Genomic DNA, 21,426 nt, shown 5'->3' on the forward strand with positions numbered 1-21,426 from the left:
ATTATGAAAAATGTATTGGCTATTTGGAAGATTCTACTATTCCTCGATCCTATCCATCCTATCCAATGAATGCTTAAGCCCAGATAAACATATGGCTTCCAAATATGGGGTTATGCCAAGAAGAGAAATTTAAACATAAGCGTTATTTCAGAACAAAGTATTAAGGAGTACTGTTAAAGCCCTGCTGTATTTGAGCAATAATTATTTCCATAGAGATGCGAAAATGGACACCATCAACCAAGTCATTAAAAGAATTTCCAAAATGTGTGAACAGATACGTCATCATGTCATCATGCACAGTATAGTGCTAGAATACATGTTAATATTAGTGTAAATCAGTTATGGGAAACATAAGAGATTTTAATGAAAACATTTTTAGTATTTTTTATTTGTCTTAATTTGATTTTTGAGATTGAGCAATATTATTTATTAGACATTTATTTACTCAGACTGTAATGTTTTATCACGAGAGATTTTTTAGAACCCAGATTCTCCAGAACTCTGCCAATTTAAAATGCATAAGGTATAAAAAATTATACAGAAAAATAAACGCAATGCAACGATTAACAGCAAATATTAACTTACCTATATGTATTTTGTGATACTCAAAGAACATTTGCTCATAAGCTAGTAACTATTACAAATAAGTAATCATTGTTAATAATAATAAATCACAGCGAAAAAATAAATGTAGAAAAAAACCCATTGCATAAGTCAAAATATAAAGGTGCCGTTAAGCGGTTTAGTGGCTTAACAGTAGGGCGTAAATTAAACATAGAAATCAAAGAACGAGTAGAAATAATAAAGAAAATGGCAGAAGAGAGAGAGCAATTATTTTTATTTTAAACACTTATAATAAATTTAAAAAATAATAAAATAAATAAAAAATATGATTCAGAAGAGAGAAAAACTATATAATAGTATACAGAAAATACAATATAATTACTACGAAATACAGTATAATTTATACCATTAATCCCCTCGATCGATTTATTCTTAGTGATAAGCCATTTGATTTGATAGTTCATAGTTTTTCATCAATATAATACACTATCTCACATATAATTGTTTCTTCGTAACTGTTTCAAAAAAAGTTTAATACAACATACCCTGCGTATCATTTTGAACTAACAAAACCACTTCGAGGCGATACTTTTAAATCGATGGGGGTATTAAAGCTAAATCGATTTTATGGCCCTACAGTCGTTTTTAATATTTTACAGGAGATTAGGAGAATACTATATAAGAGAACTAACTATTTATTATTCAACTATAACTGTCACATATTTTTCATTAGTTCTTAATAAATCCATAGATTGAAAAGAAAGGACTTGATTTTAGTTAAAAAATGTAGATATACGTAAAAATACTACACATAACATAATAAAATCGATTTAAAATACATATGGTTAATTCTATATTAATTTCTATATTTCTATATATATTATAGATTATATTTCTACAGCGGCAGTTATTGGTTAGTTGTTAAGAAAGTTTAATAGTGTAGGAAAATGTAATAGTTTTAAACATATGACCGACAAAAGTTTATTTATTGTGCTGTTTTATAACAAGAAACAAAAACGAATATACTAAGTGCTAACACATAGATTACACCATAACAGTAGAAAGTATGTTAAGGTTTGATATATTGTTTATATAATCAAATCCAATATTCAAAAATTAGGTAAAGAACGTTTTTGATTGAAATGCCCATGCAGGTATATGAAATAATTTTAAACAATTTACAAAAGATAATGTTACTGTGTATCATCACATCGAGTACATTTATAACCAACTTCATGTTGAAGATTCTCTGATAGACTTCACTTTTCAATATGTCTCATTTCGTCGAAGTACAAACAAAACAAATTTTAGTACTTTGAAAATGTTTGAATTTCTACCGAGTAAATCGCATTTGTAAGATTTACTTTTTACTTCAATTTGAAGAATTTAACATGTGAATACTGATTTCGAAGTATTAAAATGGCGATTTTGACACCGGAGACAGAGAGCGTTCTAGATACATAAAACAATTTGAACACGAGGATTTAAATGCAATACTCAATAAAATAATCAATGAGGATTGCTATCGACTAGAATTGATGCGTTTGAATCGAGCACTGCGCGAAAACCGGCCGGAATACGGGCAAAGACACAATAATGTTATTCTTGAGCATGACAAGATTTGACCACATGTAAAATCAGCGAAAAGAAACTTGAAAACATTAAATTCTGAAGTACTATCCCAGCCGCCGCATTCTCCAGACCTGCTCTTTCTGATTACTATTTGTTCCAACATATGAGTCGAGATATGTCTGATCAGCTCTTCACTTTTCAATTCCTCTAAATAAAATACACTTTACCGATTTTCCACAATGAAGCATAAACTATTTTTAAAAATTTTAAAACTAATTTGTATGCCAATATGTTCAATTACATGTTCAATCTATCATTCACTGAAAACCCACAAAAATATATAATCGACAGAAAACTTTCGATATGACCAGCGGGCTCGCCAAAAAGTAAAAGTGCGATCAGACACGCTTTTCATACAATCTTATGAAATTTTTTACGATAAGAGACGAGATCACACATTTAGATGTTAATAATACGCATACTATGGCCTTACAACATAATTTATTCCTTCTTAGATAACAAGTAAAATCAACGGAACATTCGAAAAAACAAACAAATGATTTCGGCAACTGCATTCAGGGATTCTTAGTTTTCATTATAATTAACATGATTTTTTGCATCGTACAGAATGTGAATTACTAATAAGTACCATTTGGGTGGTAATTATTGACGGTATAGTAATCAGATGGACTTAATCGCGAAGGATTTTCAATAGATGACGTAATACTTAACGACATTTTGGTAAATACTGGCGATATGACGACATGAATTTAAAGTGTCTATGTCTATACCATTTGTAGAATTTAAAAAAGTGTACATTATGCTAACTCTACATTCTAACAAAATAATAGCTATTATAATGGTGCCCATTAACTACCCCTACTTTGTTCTACGAATAAAAGAAAAACCACCGCTGATAGTCATCACTTACTTGTTTGAAATTTACGTTAAATAAATTTCGTGTAATTCTTATAAACACTGTAAAAACAAGAGTGTGTTATTACTATTGATACGAAAAGTTATTGAATAGAGAATCAATTAAAACATCAAGGAGAATAAGTTAAATAGCATTAAATATCAACCGAAAAGTAATAAACTCTGAGATAGGGATGACGAAAGAATATTGATATCTCTGGCCGATACTTTTTTACCGATATTTTACCGAACCTTTTAATATTTTTTTAATAAATCTTCAAAATTGGTATTAATTTTAAAGATTTTGTGCATCTTGGTGCTTAATTTTAAAATGTTATTTTTGTCAGCCGATATTTTTCGATATTTCTTAAACATTACAAAAAACCAACAAAATATTGTTTTAATAAATCTTTAAAATTGATCTTAATTTTAAATATGTTGTGCTTCTTGGAATTTAATTTTAAAGGTTTGTTACAAAAAAAATTTTTGACAATATTTAAAGAATATCGATATATATATAGATAGTTTTTGGGCAGATATATGAATATTATTATTTTTTCTAAAATATATCGATATTTTTCCTAGTTATTGCAAAAAAAATTGATTTTTTTTCTCCTTATGTTATATTTTTCTTGGCGGCCAACACCCCAACTCTGAGAGGAAAAATTTAATGGCAAGAAAAATGCCAGAATGAAGAATAATGTGAATTCAAATATCAAAAATGAAAAACAATATTGTTATGTTGATAATTTTTCTAAAAAAAAAGGAATATTCCTCAAAGCCTTGATAATATATTATTGTTAATATTTATTATTATACTTTTCTAAAAAAGTAGAATAATTAAGGGGATTTATTTTTTCACTTATTACAAATGCTAATTTTCACCAAAATTAAATACCACACCTAATGCAGACAGTTAATAGTGAGCCATGTTGTTGAACTGACAATTATGTAAACTCTCGGTTATAACCACTAATTTAATATATTAATTTATTCATAATTTTACTATATTACATTGTATTAAAATTGGCCAAAAACATTGTGATATAATACAAGTTATAAAATATTATAAATTAAAAGAAAAACATTTTAAATATTTTGATAATAACAAATAGTTCAAATATCAATGCCAAAAATACACTAAAAATATTAAATTAAGTTCCTTACTACAAGAAGATTTGACTGAAAGAGTTTTTAAAAACTATTTGAATTGAAAATAGTTAATAAATACTAAGGAATATTTAAATATCACTTTTATTAATATTGAAGTTCCTAGAAAATTAAGAGAATTTGAAAGAACTTAACTCTGGACTGTGTATTGACAATAGGAAATAGGAACATAAAGAGAATTTTAACATGATATTTAGTCAGTAGTTAAAATTAATAGACTAAATAACAATAATGTGTTGTTCAGTAGGTTTTGTGTTCGGTAAAATATGGCGGTATTAGGTTCGTAGCGAATTTTATGCCTCCTTTCGTCACTATAATGATAATTCTGAATCAAAACAGAAAAGAAGATGTTCAATAGTTTTTTTGAAGGGCAAGAATAATTTGGTTAAATTGGTTAAAAAGATAAAAGCAGATTATTTTAATTTTATGAATATAAAAATTCCTGAGATTATATCTGATTTACGGAAAAAAAAATTCATTAATATAATGACTCCTCCCTCTCTTATAGCATAGAAAAGCATTGTGGAAATCAATATACTACGAATTGTTTCAACATCCATCCAATTCTCCAGCCCCTCGGATCTGTAGCTCTTCTCACTTCTCAAAAAAAATATATATAGCTGTAAGTATCGGAGACTTCTGGATTCTCACTATGAGTAAAGTAGTATGTTTATATAGGAATCTTTCTATTTAATTTATTTACAATTCCAGACCATAATAAAATTTTATAAATTTAAAAAATGTATTTATAAAAATACAGCACATGATGGAGATTAAATTAATGTTAAGACCTCAGCTTCACTTTTTCATAGAAAATGATGGGATGTGATTTAAAAATTGAGATCAAAAAAGGAACTTACCCCGTCGGGCAGTGCGTCTCCTGTTCCAGGTTGAACACCAGGTACGTTCTTTACCACCCCGTTAGCACACAGTACCGACTTCCGACGTACTATACCGGGCGAACAAAAAAACCAAAGTTTCTCCTGAAACCGTATGTTCAAAATCGATCTCGAAGCCATGTTGCCACCGACTGAAGGTACCGGACGCCCCAAGTTCTTTAGAAAGCACCAAGACGACCACGACGACGGCGGACCAGCCCCCTTCTCTCTCTCACACTTCGAGCGCGTTCTTATTTCGGTGGGTCGTGTATGGTACCGCTCGGTCTAGCTGTAGAAGCTCGATGGGCTCAGACAAGAAAGCGAATTTTGATCGTTGGCAATGGTCTACGAGGAACTATTCGGTTTTCCTTTGGTCGGTTAGGAAAGGCGACGTTCTACATAACCTCTTTGGTCGACGACGGTGTTGAATATCGTACTTTTTTCGGCAGCGGTTCGATCGCCCGGTTACGGCTTTACATAACTCGAGGGGTACTGGTTCCTGGCCCGACTATCTGAAACAAAAGTTACGTCGATTATAATTATATTTGGTTATTATGTTAATTATTTTAAATAAGTATGTCGTTATATAATTAAAGAGGTCCCCAGTCTCTTTTATATCAGCATATATTAGGTGCTTGCAGCTATTCTGATCGTTTTTATCTTTAAAAGGCGTTTATTGAGAACATTGGTACTAACAATCTAACTTAAGAGGTATTTTCAAAGTCCACTATAAAAAAGCCACAATTTTTCAAAATAATGTTATTACTAGTGTTGCAAACTATCGATTGAAAATAGTAGAAAATGTCGATAGTCGCAAAACAGTCCAACTAGTCGATAGTAAAAAATTAGGGACTGAAAATAGTAATTACTATTTCAGTTAAATACACACTTTGACTATTTTTCTACTTGAGGTAACGGATGGAAATGTACTAAATGCTTAATCCTACCGACTGGCCAGTGGCCAATTTAGAAACCATCCCAGAATACATTCGGTCTTACCCAGCCTGTTTTCTGGCGTGACTGAGACGATTATTCCTTGTCGGCTATTCCACTGTTGCCTATGAAGACATTTACAGTTACAATCACAAACATAAAGTACATCCATGTCCCAAAAAGATTCGAACCCGCGACTATCGCAACAATAGAACTGTTGTGTTGCTTTAACCACTGCCACAAACAGAGACGTTTACGGAGATAATTGTTTGATTCTTTGTTTTATACCGATCAGTTAATTTCAAATAATTTTAAATTGGAAAAGTGGATAATTTTCTTTCAACCGTGCCATAAGTAAGATGGAGATGTACATATTTCTTTTCTTTGGAAAATAAAATTATTATTAAGTATGTTATTATTCCTTGAAAATTGAATGAAAGGATTTGTTAATATTTAAAAGGCTTAAACAAACACCGAGGGACTTAGAAAATCGAAAAAATTAATCAAAAAAGACCCAATAGTTGCCAAGATAATATTAATGCAGTTTATTTTTTACTTATCATTATTTTTTATTTATCAATAAAAATGTTCTAATGTATAAATGTATCAATAAAGAGTTCCAAAATGCTGCTATATTAATGTACAATATATTGTTATTTACAATTATATTACAAACAAAACATAAAATTATATATGTTATATATAAATCTATGTAACCATAAATTCGGCACATTAGTTTCAAGGTCGCTGTTAGTACGACATTGCCAGAACGTTAAAAATCTGTAAAATGATTTAAAATTAGGTCCGAAAATAGCAACTGACAGCACACGACAGAAACAGTCGATAGTATAGGTAGTCAAATCAGCCGATCCGAAAATAGCTACTGAAACACTGCAATGCATTGCTTAAATGTGCTTAATTTAGTCACAATAAGACCTTAATCATGAAAAATGTATCTCCGCTGGTGTTTCCCCTAATAGAGTCTGTTTGTGTATTAGTAATTTTCAATACATAGAAATATATTAAACTATCAAAATCATTTATTTTAAAAAACTAGGATAACTATCAACTCATTGTAATGGGAACTCATTGTAATCTAACAAATAAAATGATACAATATTTTGTTTTCATAAAAAATATTTACATCCATGTTTGTCCCTCATATTTTACGTCTCGTCCACTGGATTTTTGTATCCCTTTAATAGCAACGTTAATTTAATTTTTGTAAATATATTTTAAAGTTTTCTTTTTACCAACGAGGGTTTATCTCGACTGGACCTACAATTTAACGTAGTCTCCGAACCACGGTCCTCTGCATTAAGCCCATCGACTGGATAGTGACCAACTTAGAAGTCATCCCAGAAGACATCCGGTCTTACCCAGCCTGGCTACTGGCGTGACTGGGATCATTTTCCTTGTCGGATTTTGCACTCTTAATTAAGATAATCACAAATATTAAACAATCACAAACATAAATTCACGATCATGCCACAGCAGAATTCGAATCCGCGACTATCACAACAGTAGGAAGACTGTCCTGTTTCTTCTACCACTGTGCTAACCAAGCCGGCGTTTATTTAATTTGTTGAATGTAATTTGTTTATTTAAAAATGTTTGTAAAGCTGTTTGCAATAAGTCATGACTTTGAACAAAATTATTTGGTGTTAAGTTAGCAGCAAGCGCTTGGTCATCTGGCCGCATAGCCTTTTGACAGTCATTTTAGTAACGTAATGTGATCTCTCCACTGGTAAGTTTTATTTTATGATTATTCATCTAACGAATTTATTTTATTCATATATTTACTATTTAAATATTGTTATGATTGTTTCTGCTTTTTAGCTAAACAGTATCTCGTAAGATGACAATGGATCTACTTTATGTCCAGAGGATATATAAAAACGTTAGACGAAAGTATTTTTATGAGTAACACGTGAGCAGTCGTTGACTAATTTAATCAATATACATTTTTACTCTTTTAACTTATTTCAAATAATTAATTAAAATATAGTATAGCATATATAATCTTTTAGAGAATATGGCAGCTAGAAAAAAATTATGTGTGAAGAACCTTCTAGTAAAAAAGGTGTAGTGGAAAGATTAAGGTACCAAGGCATAAAAATTTGCCTTCAATAAATACGTACATAAGAAATACGTAAGAAAAAGGAAAGGAACAAATATCATGACAAATTTCAAGCATATACCAGATATAAGATATAAGCATATAACAGATCGTTCAGTTTGGAAGCGTCTTCAAATACTGAAGAATTCTTTAGGTGCTCAAACAAAATATTCCCGGATTCTGGAATATTCTTCTCTCATCATGTTCCCGAAGAGCCAATTCAAGTGCTCAAAAATATGCCTATTCTTTGACACATTATGTCTCCGTATATTTATCCAATACGGAGTATCTAACTAAGCCATAATATTAGTTTACCTTAGTAGTGCAAATTCCATACAATTATGAACATGGATTTTGGAGTTTTCAATGTCTATTTATTTTCAAACTTAAGTACTCTAGATCGGTGACCGCTACCTCCATCCAAGCTTTATCGCCACCAAAAACCAAGCACGGAAAACAGTATATCGCATTTTTTCTGTTACATCCACAAATAAATTCAATTTTTAAATAAATATCTCTATTAAATTTATGGGTGTACTTTTTCCCTCTACTTGCACCATATTTCTCAGTAATAATATCTGGTAATGCTCTACCTTTTCCTTTATATTCCAACCTATTTTCGTAAGAATATTTCAAAAATGTCTTCACATTTATTAAATTAAAGACCATTTCCAAAGTCACAGTTATTAATATTGTTATTATTAATTGACTGAAAGTGGCGTAAAATTCGTGCGGTTATGTGATATCTAACATACGGGTCATATGGCGCTGAAATCTCAACTTAAATATTAGCCTTGTTTTAGAACGCTTGGACGGACGCGGGTGTAGCAGAGTGTCGCGCTGGTGTTTGAAGGAGCTCGCAGGGTACGATTGTGTGAGCCAGATAAATAATAGCGATAGCGTGAGTCGGTAGCCTACAGACGAAAGGTTATTCCACTGGTCCATGTTACTTGCGTGACTCGCACTTCCATTGCAGTTTTTATCATTTATTACAACAATTCACAAATGAGTTGTTTCAACAAAAATGTATAATATATAATTATGTTAAAATTCTAATATAAGTCCATATATTAATCAAAATATCTTTCATAATATTCTACTACTTTCCATTTTTCTGGCAAGCTTATCATACCACATCAAAAGAACGATGTGGGTTTGGCAGCAATCCAAAAGCAATTTTTTAGAATTTCGAAACGGGCCAAGCAATGGTACATCGATCTAAACAAGTGGCAGTACGCCGGGGCGGCAGAACTGTATCCTTCGCAACGTATTGCCGAGCGTTGTTATGCAAGAGGATGACCTTGCGCCAGTTTTTCGCTATTCTTGATTTTTTTTTTCAACAATACGTCATTCAGTTTGTTTAACTTACATTTGCAGTAACAATTTCATTCAGTTTAGCTAAGCTCATTATAACAACAGAAACACTTTATGGCCATGAACGAAGATGCTTTCAGAAATTCCTCCTGGGTATGAATGTAGATGGCTGTGTTGAATTAACCTATAAGTTTCTGAAATCTGAAACATAGATTGTCGTAGCATATCTACTTTTTATCGATAGTAACAACATGTTACAGAAAACTTTTTTTGCCCGACCAGCAATTAAATATTTTGAGAGGGTTCAAAAATTAATTCGTTTAATAGCCATTTACCCTCCTTTTGATGAGTTATCAATAAGCCTTTCAATTTATTGCGATTACCTAAACCTCACTACCCTGCTCGAGGAAAGGAATTATCCTTACCATTCCTTCAGTCATCCGGAGGAGAGAGCATTCCGCGTAATCATAACAAACATACCAGAATCACTCTCCATTGACGAGGTACGTGATCTTCTCTTCGATCAAGGCTTCTATCCCAAATTCGTGCAAAGATGGAAATTAAAATTCGGGATAGAACTACCAATTGTTCAGGTAGTTGTTCCTCGCGAAGAGCGACAGATAATTTAAGTGACCAAACTCGGCGTCCAGAGGGGAAACGGCCAGCCAGTGCAGTGATTCAACTGCCAGCTTTTCGAGCATTCCAACTCGCATTGGTGTGGAGAAACAACCTTCCCGCTTCTCTTAAACGTGAAATTCCAAGAAAAAGTCGAGCTCGTCGCAAGGACCTACGAGGCTCATATGAAATTCGCTGCCAATTCGGTCTTCGCGCTCACCACTCATCCGTCCATCAGGCTACCCGTCTGGCCGCACACATCCATCACGCTCTTGACCAACGTAAAAAGCTTGGAGAAGTCCTTCTGGACCTAACCAAAGCCTTCGATAAGGTCTGGCACGACGGTTTGATCGCAAAATACGTGCGGTTAGGCCTACCAGAAGATCTAACCGCTCTCATCAAGTCCTACCTATCGGACATATTTTTTCAGGTCAAGATCAGGAAAACATTTTCCAGTCGAAAACAAATCGATGCTGGCGAACCTCAAGGTTCCCCGCTGGCCCCAGCCTTATTTAACCTCTTTATTTCAGATCTGCCGAGAAAAAAGCACATTGACGTCGCGTTTTACGATTCATGAACGATTACAGAAGCAGCTCGATCATGCGGTCAAGTGGTTCAAATTCTGGAGGTTGCAAATCAACCCCTGAAAACCCAGACCATCATTTTCCATAAGAAGCGTTACGCACTGCGCGTCTCACAACTTAAGATCGACACCGCAATAATTTGATGGCTGGATAACGTCACGTACCTAGGTCTCTACTTCGACCGACGGTTCGATTGGAATTCCCAAATCCAGAAAGCAACCCAGAAAGGTTCAGGGATAGCAAACCTGCTCTCTTCTCTGATCTGCCCTTCTAGCAGACTTCTGACACTCCATAAATCAAGCACTTCATATCCCAATCATTCCACAAACAACAACTCAGCTCAAGTTCTTCTGAAAACGCGCTTGGTCGCAAGCTGGTCAACATGCTGGGAGCTTAGCACCGCGTCACCGCTAACCTCCCCCCTTTTCCAGGCTGAAACGACCTCATCAGTCGCTGCAGTCATAACTTTTGGCACCATACGACAGTATCCAGTCGTGTGTTAACTCAAGTTCGCGAATCAATAAAATCGCCGGGTGTTCGTGCCCAATAACGGCTGCCCGATCGGCGGGTGCCATTTCCCCAAAATTAATGCAGTAGAAGTAGCGATCGACAGAGGTCAACTGTGAGGTTTCAGATTAGTGTAATGGTAAGCTCAAAGGCAGTCCCACATAACCCGGTCCAACTTGTCACTCCAAGGCAAGTCTCCGCGACCAGGTACGCTTCATGCAGTCCACCGCCTGGTTTTAGGCCAGAACAAAAAAAAATATATTCGTTTTGGAAAGCACCAAGAAAGTTTAAAACGCTCCAGCACCATAACCAACCTATTAAAAATTTGTCAATAATGAGCTAAACGCAATAAAGAGAAGGCTGCAAATACATCAAATTATTTGAAAAATGTATTTAAGCCTTTCCCGACTGAGCTATCTAAAGATGAGGAAAATAAAATGATTAGATTCCTAAATTCGCCATTTTAAATAGACTTGCCACATGAAAAAAATGCAATCAGATAAGTAATTAATTAGGAAAAATTACACAAACAACTATCAGAGAAGAGTATAAAATTAATATTATAAAAATATTTATATTTATTGCAGTACTACGAATTATTTTCCTAGCATTTGAAAAGTAGTAAAAATAACAATGATTTTCAAACCAGGAAAAAAACCGGAAGATTTAGATCTCCTACCGGCCAAGTTGCTTTTAACATTTTCTTAAAATTTTCTTAATATCTCGCGCAGATCCAAAAACAAACCTCCAAACATACCTTAATAAAATACAACTGTAGCTGAAGACATGGCGTATTAAAGCAAAATCTACCCATGTAACATTGACACATATGAGGGAATACCAATAGTTGTCAACTTCCCCAAGCTGAAAATGCTAACTATATTGGTATGCATCTAGACCGACGTTTGTCCTGGAAGAAGCATATATATGCTAAACGAAAACAACTTAGATTACAATATAATAAAATATCTCGGGATCAGCAACTGTGTTCCTTATTGTTTTAATAAATATACTATGTATTACTTCATCTAATATTCCATATTTATAATAAACATAAAAGTAAATAAAAATCAAATATACTTATGTTTGATGCTCTGAAGTTGTTACAGCTCTGAAAATAATTTGACGCATGATACTTTTGTTATAATGTTTAGCAATCATCATTAATATTTATTAATGCTTTGTTGATTATTAAAACTTAATAGAAGTTAAAATTAATTAAATGCCATTTAAAAAGGCTAATAAGTGTTAGTTCTTGAGATAGCTTGCATGTATTTTAAAATAAAGACATTTGTGACAGTAATAATGTGTAATAAAAATATCACATACAGATATCTAACTAACTCTATCTAAATCTTATATTGAAAATATTCTCAAAACAAGTTTTAGTAGCAATAACATATTATTTTATTCTCTTCAGTATATTATGACAGAAACACGATTAACTTCATAAATTGTATACTAGTAACTTAACACTAGTAACTCTTACTACGTTTATTATTTATGTTTATAATTAACTTTCTTCTGGCAGCATTTAATAATCAATCAAACAAGATTTTGAGAATTCTACTTAGAGTTGCCAACATATACATAAATCTTTTATCTCATTTGTTTACGTGGAACTAAATTTTCTGGATGTTGCACCAAGTTTTAATGCTCACCGTTGAGGCTGACCAATCAATCGTACGTTGAAAGTTACTTTGCACTTCGAAGGTAAGGTGGAAAGTTCTCTTTAAGAATATTTGTTCCCTGTCTGAGTGCACGTGTCTTTAGCTTGTATAAAAAATTTCAACTTGTTTTAATGAAGGATATGTATTCATAAATACATTCGAAGTTGACTCTTTCCATGTCTTCCTTCTATTCACAGTTAAATAAATTGGCAATTTAATTTAAAAGAGAATGATTCAATAAGAATGCAATTGACTTTGTGTGGCGATTTGTCACTATGGCTGACACATGAACTAGATTCCAAAAATTCGGGAAAAGTCTGTCTTTCGCTAGGGCTACGCATCTGTACACAAGGTTGCGTTGGTGATGGGAAAACTGCAGGATTTGAAGTATGATTTACGCGGCCATAACAGAGTGGCTATTCTCCTGATGCTCATGCTTCCATCTGTTCCCAAACTTGGGGCAATTTGTTTCTGTTTCGCATCCAGTAAAGAAATTGTAGAAAAATAAGATCATAACTGAAAATCGGTATTTAATTGTTAGACCAAGAAGCTTTCTCTTTACCCTCGAATATACAGAGGATGAATAAAATAATTTGAATAACTGGCATATACACAATACACTACAATCCTTCGTGGCATAGATTTGTAGATTGACTGAATAGTTTCCAACGGAGTGTTGTGCTATTTTTGTACCAAAATATCTGTCAATTGCTTCACTGATGTTACCTCTCACTTTCTAAAAATCTTCAATTTTCTAAAATTCCCCTAAAAATCTTCATAAATGAACTGTTATTCATGCAGAGCTCAAGATTGAACCTTTTTGGCTGTATATATTGACGCATTATTATCTTGAAACTTATCCTATGCATGTAGAAAGCGGGCGGTCCGGATCCATAGGCTTCTTTTGGGGATTTCCATACATAAATCCATTCATCCAATCCAGATCCACCCATATGTAGGAAACAATATACACATTCCTCTGGTCATCAAGTGTGGTTTTATGACCGTTGCAACATTTCTTTATAAATAATAAGACTTGGCATGTAAACTGAGCAATAAATACGCGTCCCATTATTTACAGGGAAGTAACGTTGCCAACATGCAACAAGATATTCTATATTACATGGTCTTCATATTATTTTGTCTCTCTCCTGGATAGGATTTAGGTATCAGTCAAGTGATACTACTGAATGATAATGCTCAACTCTACATTTGTCGTCTAAGTGAGAATATTCTCTAGATCATGGGATGGGCAGTTCTTCCAAGACATTGGCCTGGTCTAATAACAGACAATGAAATATCACTATTTGAGTACGAACATCATCCTAGACAAAAAGAGTCGATCATAATCAAAATCAAGCTATTGTACTAGTTAGCCGGAAGATACTCTCAACTTGACCTAAATTCTAAGAGAATGGTTTATCAGTCAACCATAAAGCCAATTAGGACCTATGGGGTTGCACTAAAAACATCAAACCAACTAGTAATCCAACGATGTCAAAACAAAGTTTTTCGATTAATTACCAATGCTTTTTGCTACGTAACTAACGAAGAGTTGCACGATAACCTCGTTACTCAATCACAGCAACGTGGAAGCAGTGCAGCTACTAGACAAGATTCAAGAAATCAGAAGATTGACGCGAACAAACCACGTGAACTTGTATAGTGTACAAGTGTTACTCTTAACTTTAGCTTAAGTAGTTTAGTTTTATTTTAATTTGGGAAATAACACTGATGTATTAATCTCGTACTCGCCTTGCTTGTCTATTAATGCGAGTACCACAGAACAGTAGTAAACATATCTAATATAACATGCAACAAAAAAAAAACATTAAAAAAAATGAGTATGAAACAGTGGATGAGATACCAAATGATCTTGAAGAATACTTTAACATGTAATGTATGAATCAATTAAAATAAAACATTTATTTTTTTATCCAATTATTAATACAATTGAAAATCGATTGGTGATGTTAAATTCAAAGATAAGCGGTCATTTTTATACAATATGTAATGTAAATAAAATTGTTCAGATTTATATTAAACGTGTTAAATTTATAAAAACTATTTTCTACGGATTTTGTTTACTTTGTGCTTCCTACGAAAAGATTGTCATTTCCTCGAATCCTGCTCACTGAATATGCTATGGACCAGAAGTTAAATTATTCAACATTAATAAATAAAAATACATATTTAAATGATATTATAGGTCAGTGTGAGCAATAGCGCCGTATGAAATATGAATATTGGTAGCTGTCATGAGCACATTTCAACTTAAGATTGACTAACACTTACACCATGGGAGCTGATAAATGTTGAGTTGCAGAACCGCTCAGCATCGTACAACCGCAAAACGCTCTGGAAGAGTTATAAAAGAGAATGAACAGGAAAGTATGTGTTTGGAGGGGCAGTTAAACAATGGAATCAACTGTAGAAAAAATACATGTTGCTATATTTAAAAAAACTGTTGTATACCTGAGGACATGTACATTAAGCATCAATTTTTTTATTGTATTTTACCGAGTCCACTTTATTGAGATTTCAAGAAAAAATTCTTCAGAACACCAAGCCAGTGATTGTTTACTGTAATTAATTGAGTCGCTTCATATCCTGGTAGTTTAAAATATTTAAAAGTAAATAAATTATTCAAATAAAACAAATGGGTGACATAATTAAATTTCGGCATGGTCAAGAAAAAACTTATGGCAAAATAATTTTATCCAACGCATTATTTATCATTTTATTTATCAAATATCTTAAACGCAGAAACATTCATCAATTAATCACCTTATTCATCATAAATGAGCTACTTTTTCTTACTTTAAGAACTACAACAAAACACTCCGTGTTTATAAGTTGTCTAAATCTTAAGATAACGTTTTGTGGCTTTTATGTATGTCAAAAACACTGATCTTTAGTATACCTTGAAGACGATAAGATAAGAGACATTTTTATGAACGAAAAATACGATATTTTCTTAACATAAGGTACCAATAACAATATAATTTTATATATACTATTTTTTATTATATAATATACTTTTTATTAATAACATTTATTATTATAAGCAGTACAATTTTAAAAAAATGTATAATCTCAATTTGCATAATAAATAATGTATTCATTAATAAAAACTTAATATACTATCAAAGCTGAGGTGTTTTAATCAGATGCTTGCATGTATTTTGATCGGCGATAGCTACTGGTGAAAATGCGAAGTGACAAAGTAAACAACTCTTAAACAGTCTAGCATAACTATTAGATGCAATAGTTTGGACATTCTACGTAAATAACAATAATATTATTAAATTCTACAGGGTATTCAGTATATACAGAGCAGCGATGGCACAATACTTGGTTACGTGGTTCAATACTTTGGGGGTGCACAACGTTAGGTAAAAAAAGGTGTTCGTCATTTTATCAAAATTCCCTTTCGACACAATTACAACCGCGAGCTAGAAGTGCACTGATTTTCATGTGCGCACGGGCCAGCAAAACCTCGGACTGTCCCGTAGAACATCGGGTGCGGGCGGCGGAGGACCAATCAGATCTAATATTCCAATGTACAGAATATGGAGTTTTTATTATGAAATAATTGATAGGTTGAAGCTAGCATTGGGAACTATCGACTGTTTAGTAATTGATTACTTTTTACTATCGAATGTTCCAGTCGCTATTTTTGGTTCTACTAGTTTCATTCGACTGATTTTTAATATTCCAGCTTTGTCGTCCTAGCCGCGACCTTGCCAAAAATGTACTACATTTATGCTTACAGAGATTTATGCAATATATATAGTTTTATGATTTTTTTGCTAGCTTTCTAGTAATTAACAATATATTGCGACGCTATTTTTCAAGATTATTAATGTAATAGGACAATAAGATTAAAATTGTGAATAATAAATAATAAAATACTTTTGACTATTTTTATGTCAATAATAGGTAATATTCTTTTGAATGGCTTCTTCGTTTCGATCTAACTCTCTGGATTTTTGTGCAAGCCTTTTGATTGTCAAAAATTATTTCCTAAAATCTTGAAAACTAAATTTAAATTCGAAAGGTTCCAGAAATTATATCGACTTGAAACGATTTGAAGAAGTTTCAACAGTAGCAGTTAAATTTCGTAAAAAATATTAACTGTAGAGGGGTCATAAACTATCTTCAATATTTATACCAAATATTTCTAATAAATACATTTTCTGATAGGAAAACTATTTTAATAGTCAACAATTTATTTTCTTGAGTATTAAAAAATACAATAAAATTATTATGGTTTTATAGTTACTTTTTGGTGAAGTTTTATTTTATCGGCAGGTAAGACAAATAAATCTTTTCTATAATCTACTTTTATTATTTTATAAGTTTTCAGTAGAATGATGCATTCAGCCAAACGTTTTATGGCTTGAGAGTATTTTGAAAGAGAATCGTCAACTTATAGAATTTGCAATTAAATGTCATTAATAAAAGACAATCCATATTTTTAGATCCTCGATTTAAAAAAGCAGTATTTGGTATTACAAATAATACTGAGGCGATACAAGAAATTATCACAAAAGAGATATATTCCATTCTGACTTAAAAAATTCAGATACAGTTCTACTACAACATCTTTACAAATTGAGCAGTATTTGGAAATGTCACTTATTGGCGTTTAGAAAACCCACTAGATTTTTGAAAAGCTCATAAAATGATATTATCTCAATTAAATTATTCTATTTCTACTATTAAATAAACTGCTCTAAGCAATTATCTCCGTCCTTTCCTCTCTCACAACTTATACAGGAAGGAATTTGTACATCCTCACCTGATATAATGCATGGAAAAAACAGTCGAACCGTGCAGTTTTCTGACTATCGACTGTTTCGACTATTTTCAGTCGATAACTCCCAATGCTAGTTCAAGCTTTTCGTTTACCGTCAGATAACAGGACAGAATTTGATCAGTTTTCTTTTCGAGAGGAGGCATTAAATTTGGGAGTGCACGTGCACATGTGCACTTATTGAGGAACCGTCGCTAATACAGAAGCTAATCGACATCGTTGTTTAATGTAAAAGTGGCGATTTCGATGTTAGTCATATTGAAGATATAGAGAGCTAAAAAGTTCGAAGATAATAAATACTTAGTAATAAACAATTATTGGACGAAACCTCAGACGATGACAAATATCTAAGAGGGAAAATGACTACCACTCGAATTGAATGAAAATCCAATTTGGATTGAAATTTCAACGGACATCAATTAAATAATTTGAACGATGTATTGTTTCAAAATTAATCAGTAATCGCGAGGAATAGATGCAGTCATCATCTAACATGACAACGATCGACCGCACGTTGCAAAAGTAGTGAAGGATACACTGTTACAGCTCCAGTGAGAAGATTTGCCGCATTCAGCATACTAGCCAGACATAGCACTTTCTGATTACCACGTGTTCAAATAGATGCAGCATGGTTTTGCCGGCACACAATTCAAGATACTGAAGAATTTCGAAAATGGATCGCTGTCATACCAACATCGTTCTTTCGACACGGTATCAGCATATAACCAGAAATATGAACAATAAAGTGAATAAATGAATAAATTATGAGAAAAAGACATGCAAGCACCTAATAATTTGTTAATTATTGCCTATAAGTAGTCAGAGTGCAATATTCAACACGGAGTAATCATCCCAGTCATGCCAGTAACCAGGTTGGGTAAGATCAAATGTCTTCTGGGTTTTCCTCTATATTTGTCACTCGCTAGTTGGCAGTCGGCTAAATACTGACGACACGATAAGTGAAGTACCGAGATGCGGAAAATCTGCCTTGATTTTGACATCCGAATCTCCATTCGCATCTGCAATAAATAACTTAGAAGTTTTCCGGATGCGGATTTGCAGGTCGCGACAATACATTGTGAACATATATTTTTTTAATATACATACCAAGAATTATAAAAAAATAATATTGAAATTCCCTTTTTATTTCATTTATTCGCATCAATATTTAAGAATTTCATGAAAAAATCTCTAAACACCCGCAACCGCATCCGCAAAAGCAGATATGAACCGAAATAAAACAAGCATCCGAATTCGCGGATGCAAAATGTACTACATTCACAACATACCTATATAATTCCGAGCCTACGTAACGCAGTAAGTTCAATCCAGATAAACTCTAGTTAGAGACTCTAAAATAAAATAAAGTTTTAAAATTAAAACCGATTTATATATTATGGTGTTTAAAATCATTATATTCTTAAGTTAGGTTCAAAGCAACTCATGATCGTATAAGCTAAAATAGTGTATAAATTACAAAAAATAATCCTTTTTTGTTCTCGAAATCAATATTTACACACATGAAAATATTAAACTAAAATTCAAACAAATTGCTATCTTAGATAAGTTTGAAATCATATTAATTTCGACCAAGACAATTATTAAATCTCGGATATTGAGACTATTGCTTAATTAACATAATTTAAACAAAATCACACTGAACATACTTTCATATTCTTTTATATTAATTGAAACATATAATGCTGAACACTTAGAATAGAATTTTTAATGTTTTAACAATTAATGTAATCGAAATAAATCATACTTATTACAAGAACCTTGAAGTAAAATTATCTATACTAGTTGTTAAAAATAATAATTGTTAAATCTATGTTATCTATCAAGCAATCAATCTGAAAAAATCATCCATATTAAATTAGAAATTATGCCTAATTGCCGACATGTTAATATGTCGTAAAAAGCCTCAACCACCACAAAACCAGTTAATATGAACTTGAATAATCTAATTGGGGTGTATTTGTCTTACAGCTCCCATTATATTATCATAAGTTTATGAATTCAAATTTTTAAAAAAATTGTAGAGCATCGAACCACCGCAAATTATGGAGACCGGAAATAAAAATATAGGCGGTGAAAGCACCCAAATACCGAAAATAGGAGGTACAAGTTTCTTGTTGACACTCACAAAAATAACCAATTGACATCACAATTTGACCCCAAAATAAAATAAAATTATAAATGCCTTTAGGTAATATTTATCACATACGATAAAAATAAATAATAACTAATAATAATATTATAGGATATGTGACACTAAATATAAATAATTTTGAAGTATTTACACTAAAGTTAAAACACTTTAAAACTTGTTGATAACTTTTACGCATTAATCCGTAGACACACATTGAATAATAATATATTAACTTTGATATTTGAACTCTTAAAATTATTCGAGAGGTTTTAGTAAAATTTACTAATAATACTTTTGAATAAATAATACACTATAATTAAATATTTATAAGTTCAATTTTCATCTACAGTTAAATGCATTTTAATTTTCGAATTCGTTGACATTTAATGACACTAAAACTTTGGTTCTTTAAAAAAGGAACCTATACATTTAAATTTTCTCACTGAGTTATAAGAATACATAGCAATTTTTAGTTGAACTAACTAAATATGCCCTATTTAAACATTTAAATGACATCAATTTTTTTACATATATAAATATATATTTACCAATAAAAATAAAATATATCAAATCAACAATGAGCCCTTATTAGTCAATAAAAATCGCCCCTACTTCTGAATTTTAAGCACCACACATCACAATATACCTACAGGCTAGGTATATATTTTGTACAACATACTCTAACCAATCGTATCGCAGTGGTGTTCAAAATCGATTGACAGAAAGCGCCATTTAGAATATGTCTTTAGCACACTTACTTTACAGATTCAATGTTGCTGTTCGGGGCCTTGAAAGGACGTTGTTCGGGGCCCTTACTGGAAGATATCCGGGTAATTTCGCTATTATATAACGTAAAGGAACCACGCTTGACACTAACTTAACCATACATTCTGACAGATGATTTTAGGTTATGTGTAGATTTTCCGGTAGAAAATCGGGGTTTTCAAGAAAAATCTAAAAGCTCTGGATTACTGGAGGATATTATTGGCGATGGATTTTTATTTGCCGTCCCAAAGCATCGTAGATCTACAGAGAAACGTCTTAAACGTAAATATGGTTCCCCAGGCCTCAACCTGAAAATATTGCTACCTAGAAAGGATTTAAAAACTTGTAACACTTGCGGCGATGACCATGAGATAGGTGTCCTTTGCCGTACGTATGTCATATAGTTTCAAAAGATTTTTGTGCTATATTTTACTTTTAGCGACATGTTATAAAAAAGTAATCGATGAAACAAAAGCTATGCAAGAAGCAATACAAAACGAGTTAAAATTGGAACCTGTTGAAACCGAGGTTGTCGTTTTGTATGATGGCGAGAAAGACACAAAAAGTGACGAATTCTGGGAAGGAAAAAGAATTGTAGAAATGAAGAAACCAAGGCCTCAGTGGTTCAGTGATAACCTGTTGCAGAAGACAACACAAAAAGAGGCAACAACAAGTGAGGTTAAGCCAACTGAATTAGGTTAATCTATATTGTCTGGTATTATTGTTAGTGTCAATATAATTGTATAAATGTAATGGTATATTTTTATTTTTCTTATTTCATAGAAATGAATATCAGTACTATTTTAACACTTATTTAAATTTAAAACAGTTTGATATGAACTAGACCAG

At 32.3% G+C, this 21,426-nt stretch overlaps 2 protein-coding genes across 6 annotated transcripts in view; one reads left to right on the top strand and one right to left on the bottom strand.

Annotated features, from left to right (window-relative positions):
• qless (decaprenyl diphosphate synthase subunit 1 qless) overlaps positions 1-20,707 on the bottom strand; it is a 101,023-nt gene extending 80,316 nt beyond the window's left edge. The window contains exons 1-4 of one of the 5 annotated variants that reach the window (XM_076403654.1): positions 20,571-20,707; positions 18,950-19,012; positions 15,137-15,199; positions 5,082-5,611 (exon numbers count right to left, since the gene is read on the bottom strand). In XM_076403654.1, coding sequence (XP_076259769.1) covers positions 5,082-5,240 — 159 coding nt within the window. In that variant the 5' untranslated portion in view covers positions 5,241-5,611; positions 15,137-15,199; positions 18,950-19,012; positions 20,571-20,707. Of the gene's footprint in view, positions 1-5,081; positions 5,612-15,136; positions 15,200-18,949; positions 19,013-20,360; positions 20,488-20,570 lie in introns of those variants that run through there. The other 4 variants (XM_076403652.1, XM_076403653.1, XM_076403655.1 and 1 more) reach the window with 4 other exon arrangements.
• Positions 20,476-21,330, top strand: mRpL32 (mitochondrial ribosomal protein L32). The gene is made up of 3 exons (XM_076403660.1): positions 20,476-20,642; positions 20,710-20,964; positions 21,017-21,330. Exons 1-3 carry the CDS (start codon positions 20,552-20,554, stop codon positions 21,277-21,279), a joined length of 609 nt encoding a protein of 202 aa, XP_076259775.1. The 5' UTR covers positions 20,476-20,551; the 3' UTR covers positions 21,280-21,330.
• The last annotated feature ends 96 nt before the right edge of the window (positions 21,331-21,426 follow it).

This window comes from Rhynchophorus ferrugineus, unplaced genomic scaffold, assembly GCF_030347505.1.
Source record: "Rhynchophorus ferrugineus isolate W39M unplaced genomic scaffold, kcgeb_rfMv2 rfM4, whole genome shotgun sequence".
NCBI lineage: Eukaryota > Metazoa > Arthropoda > Insecta > Coleoptera > Curculionidae > Rhynchophorus > Rhynchophorus ferrugineus.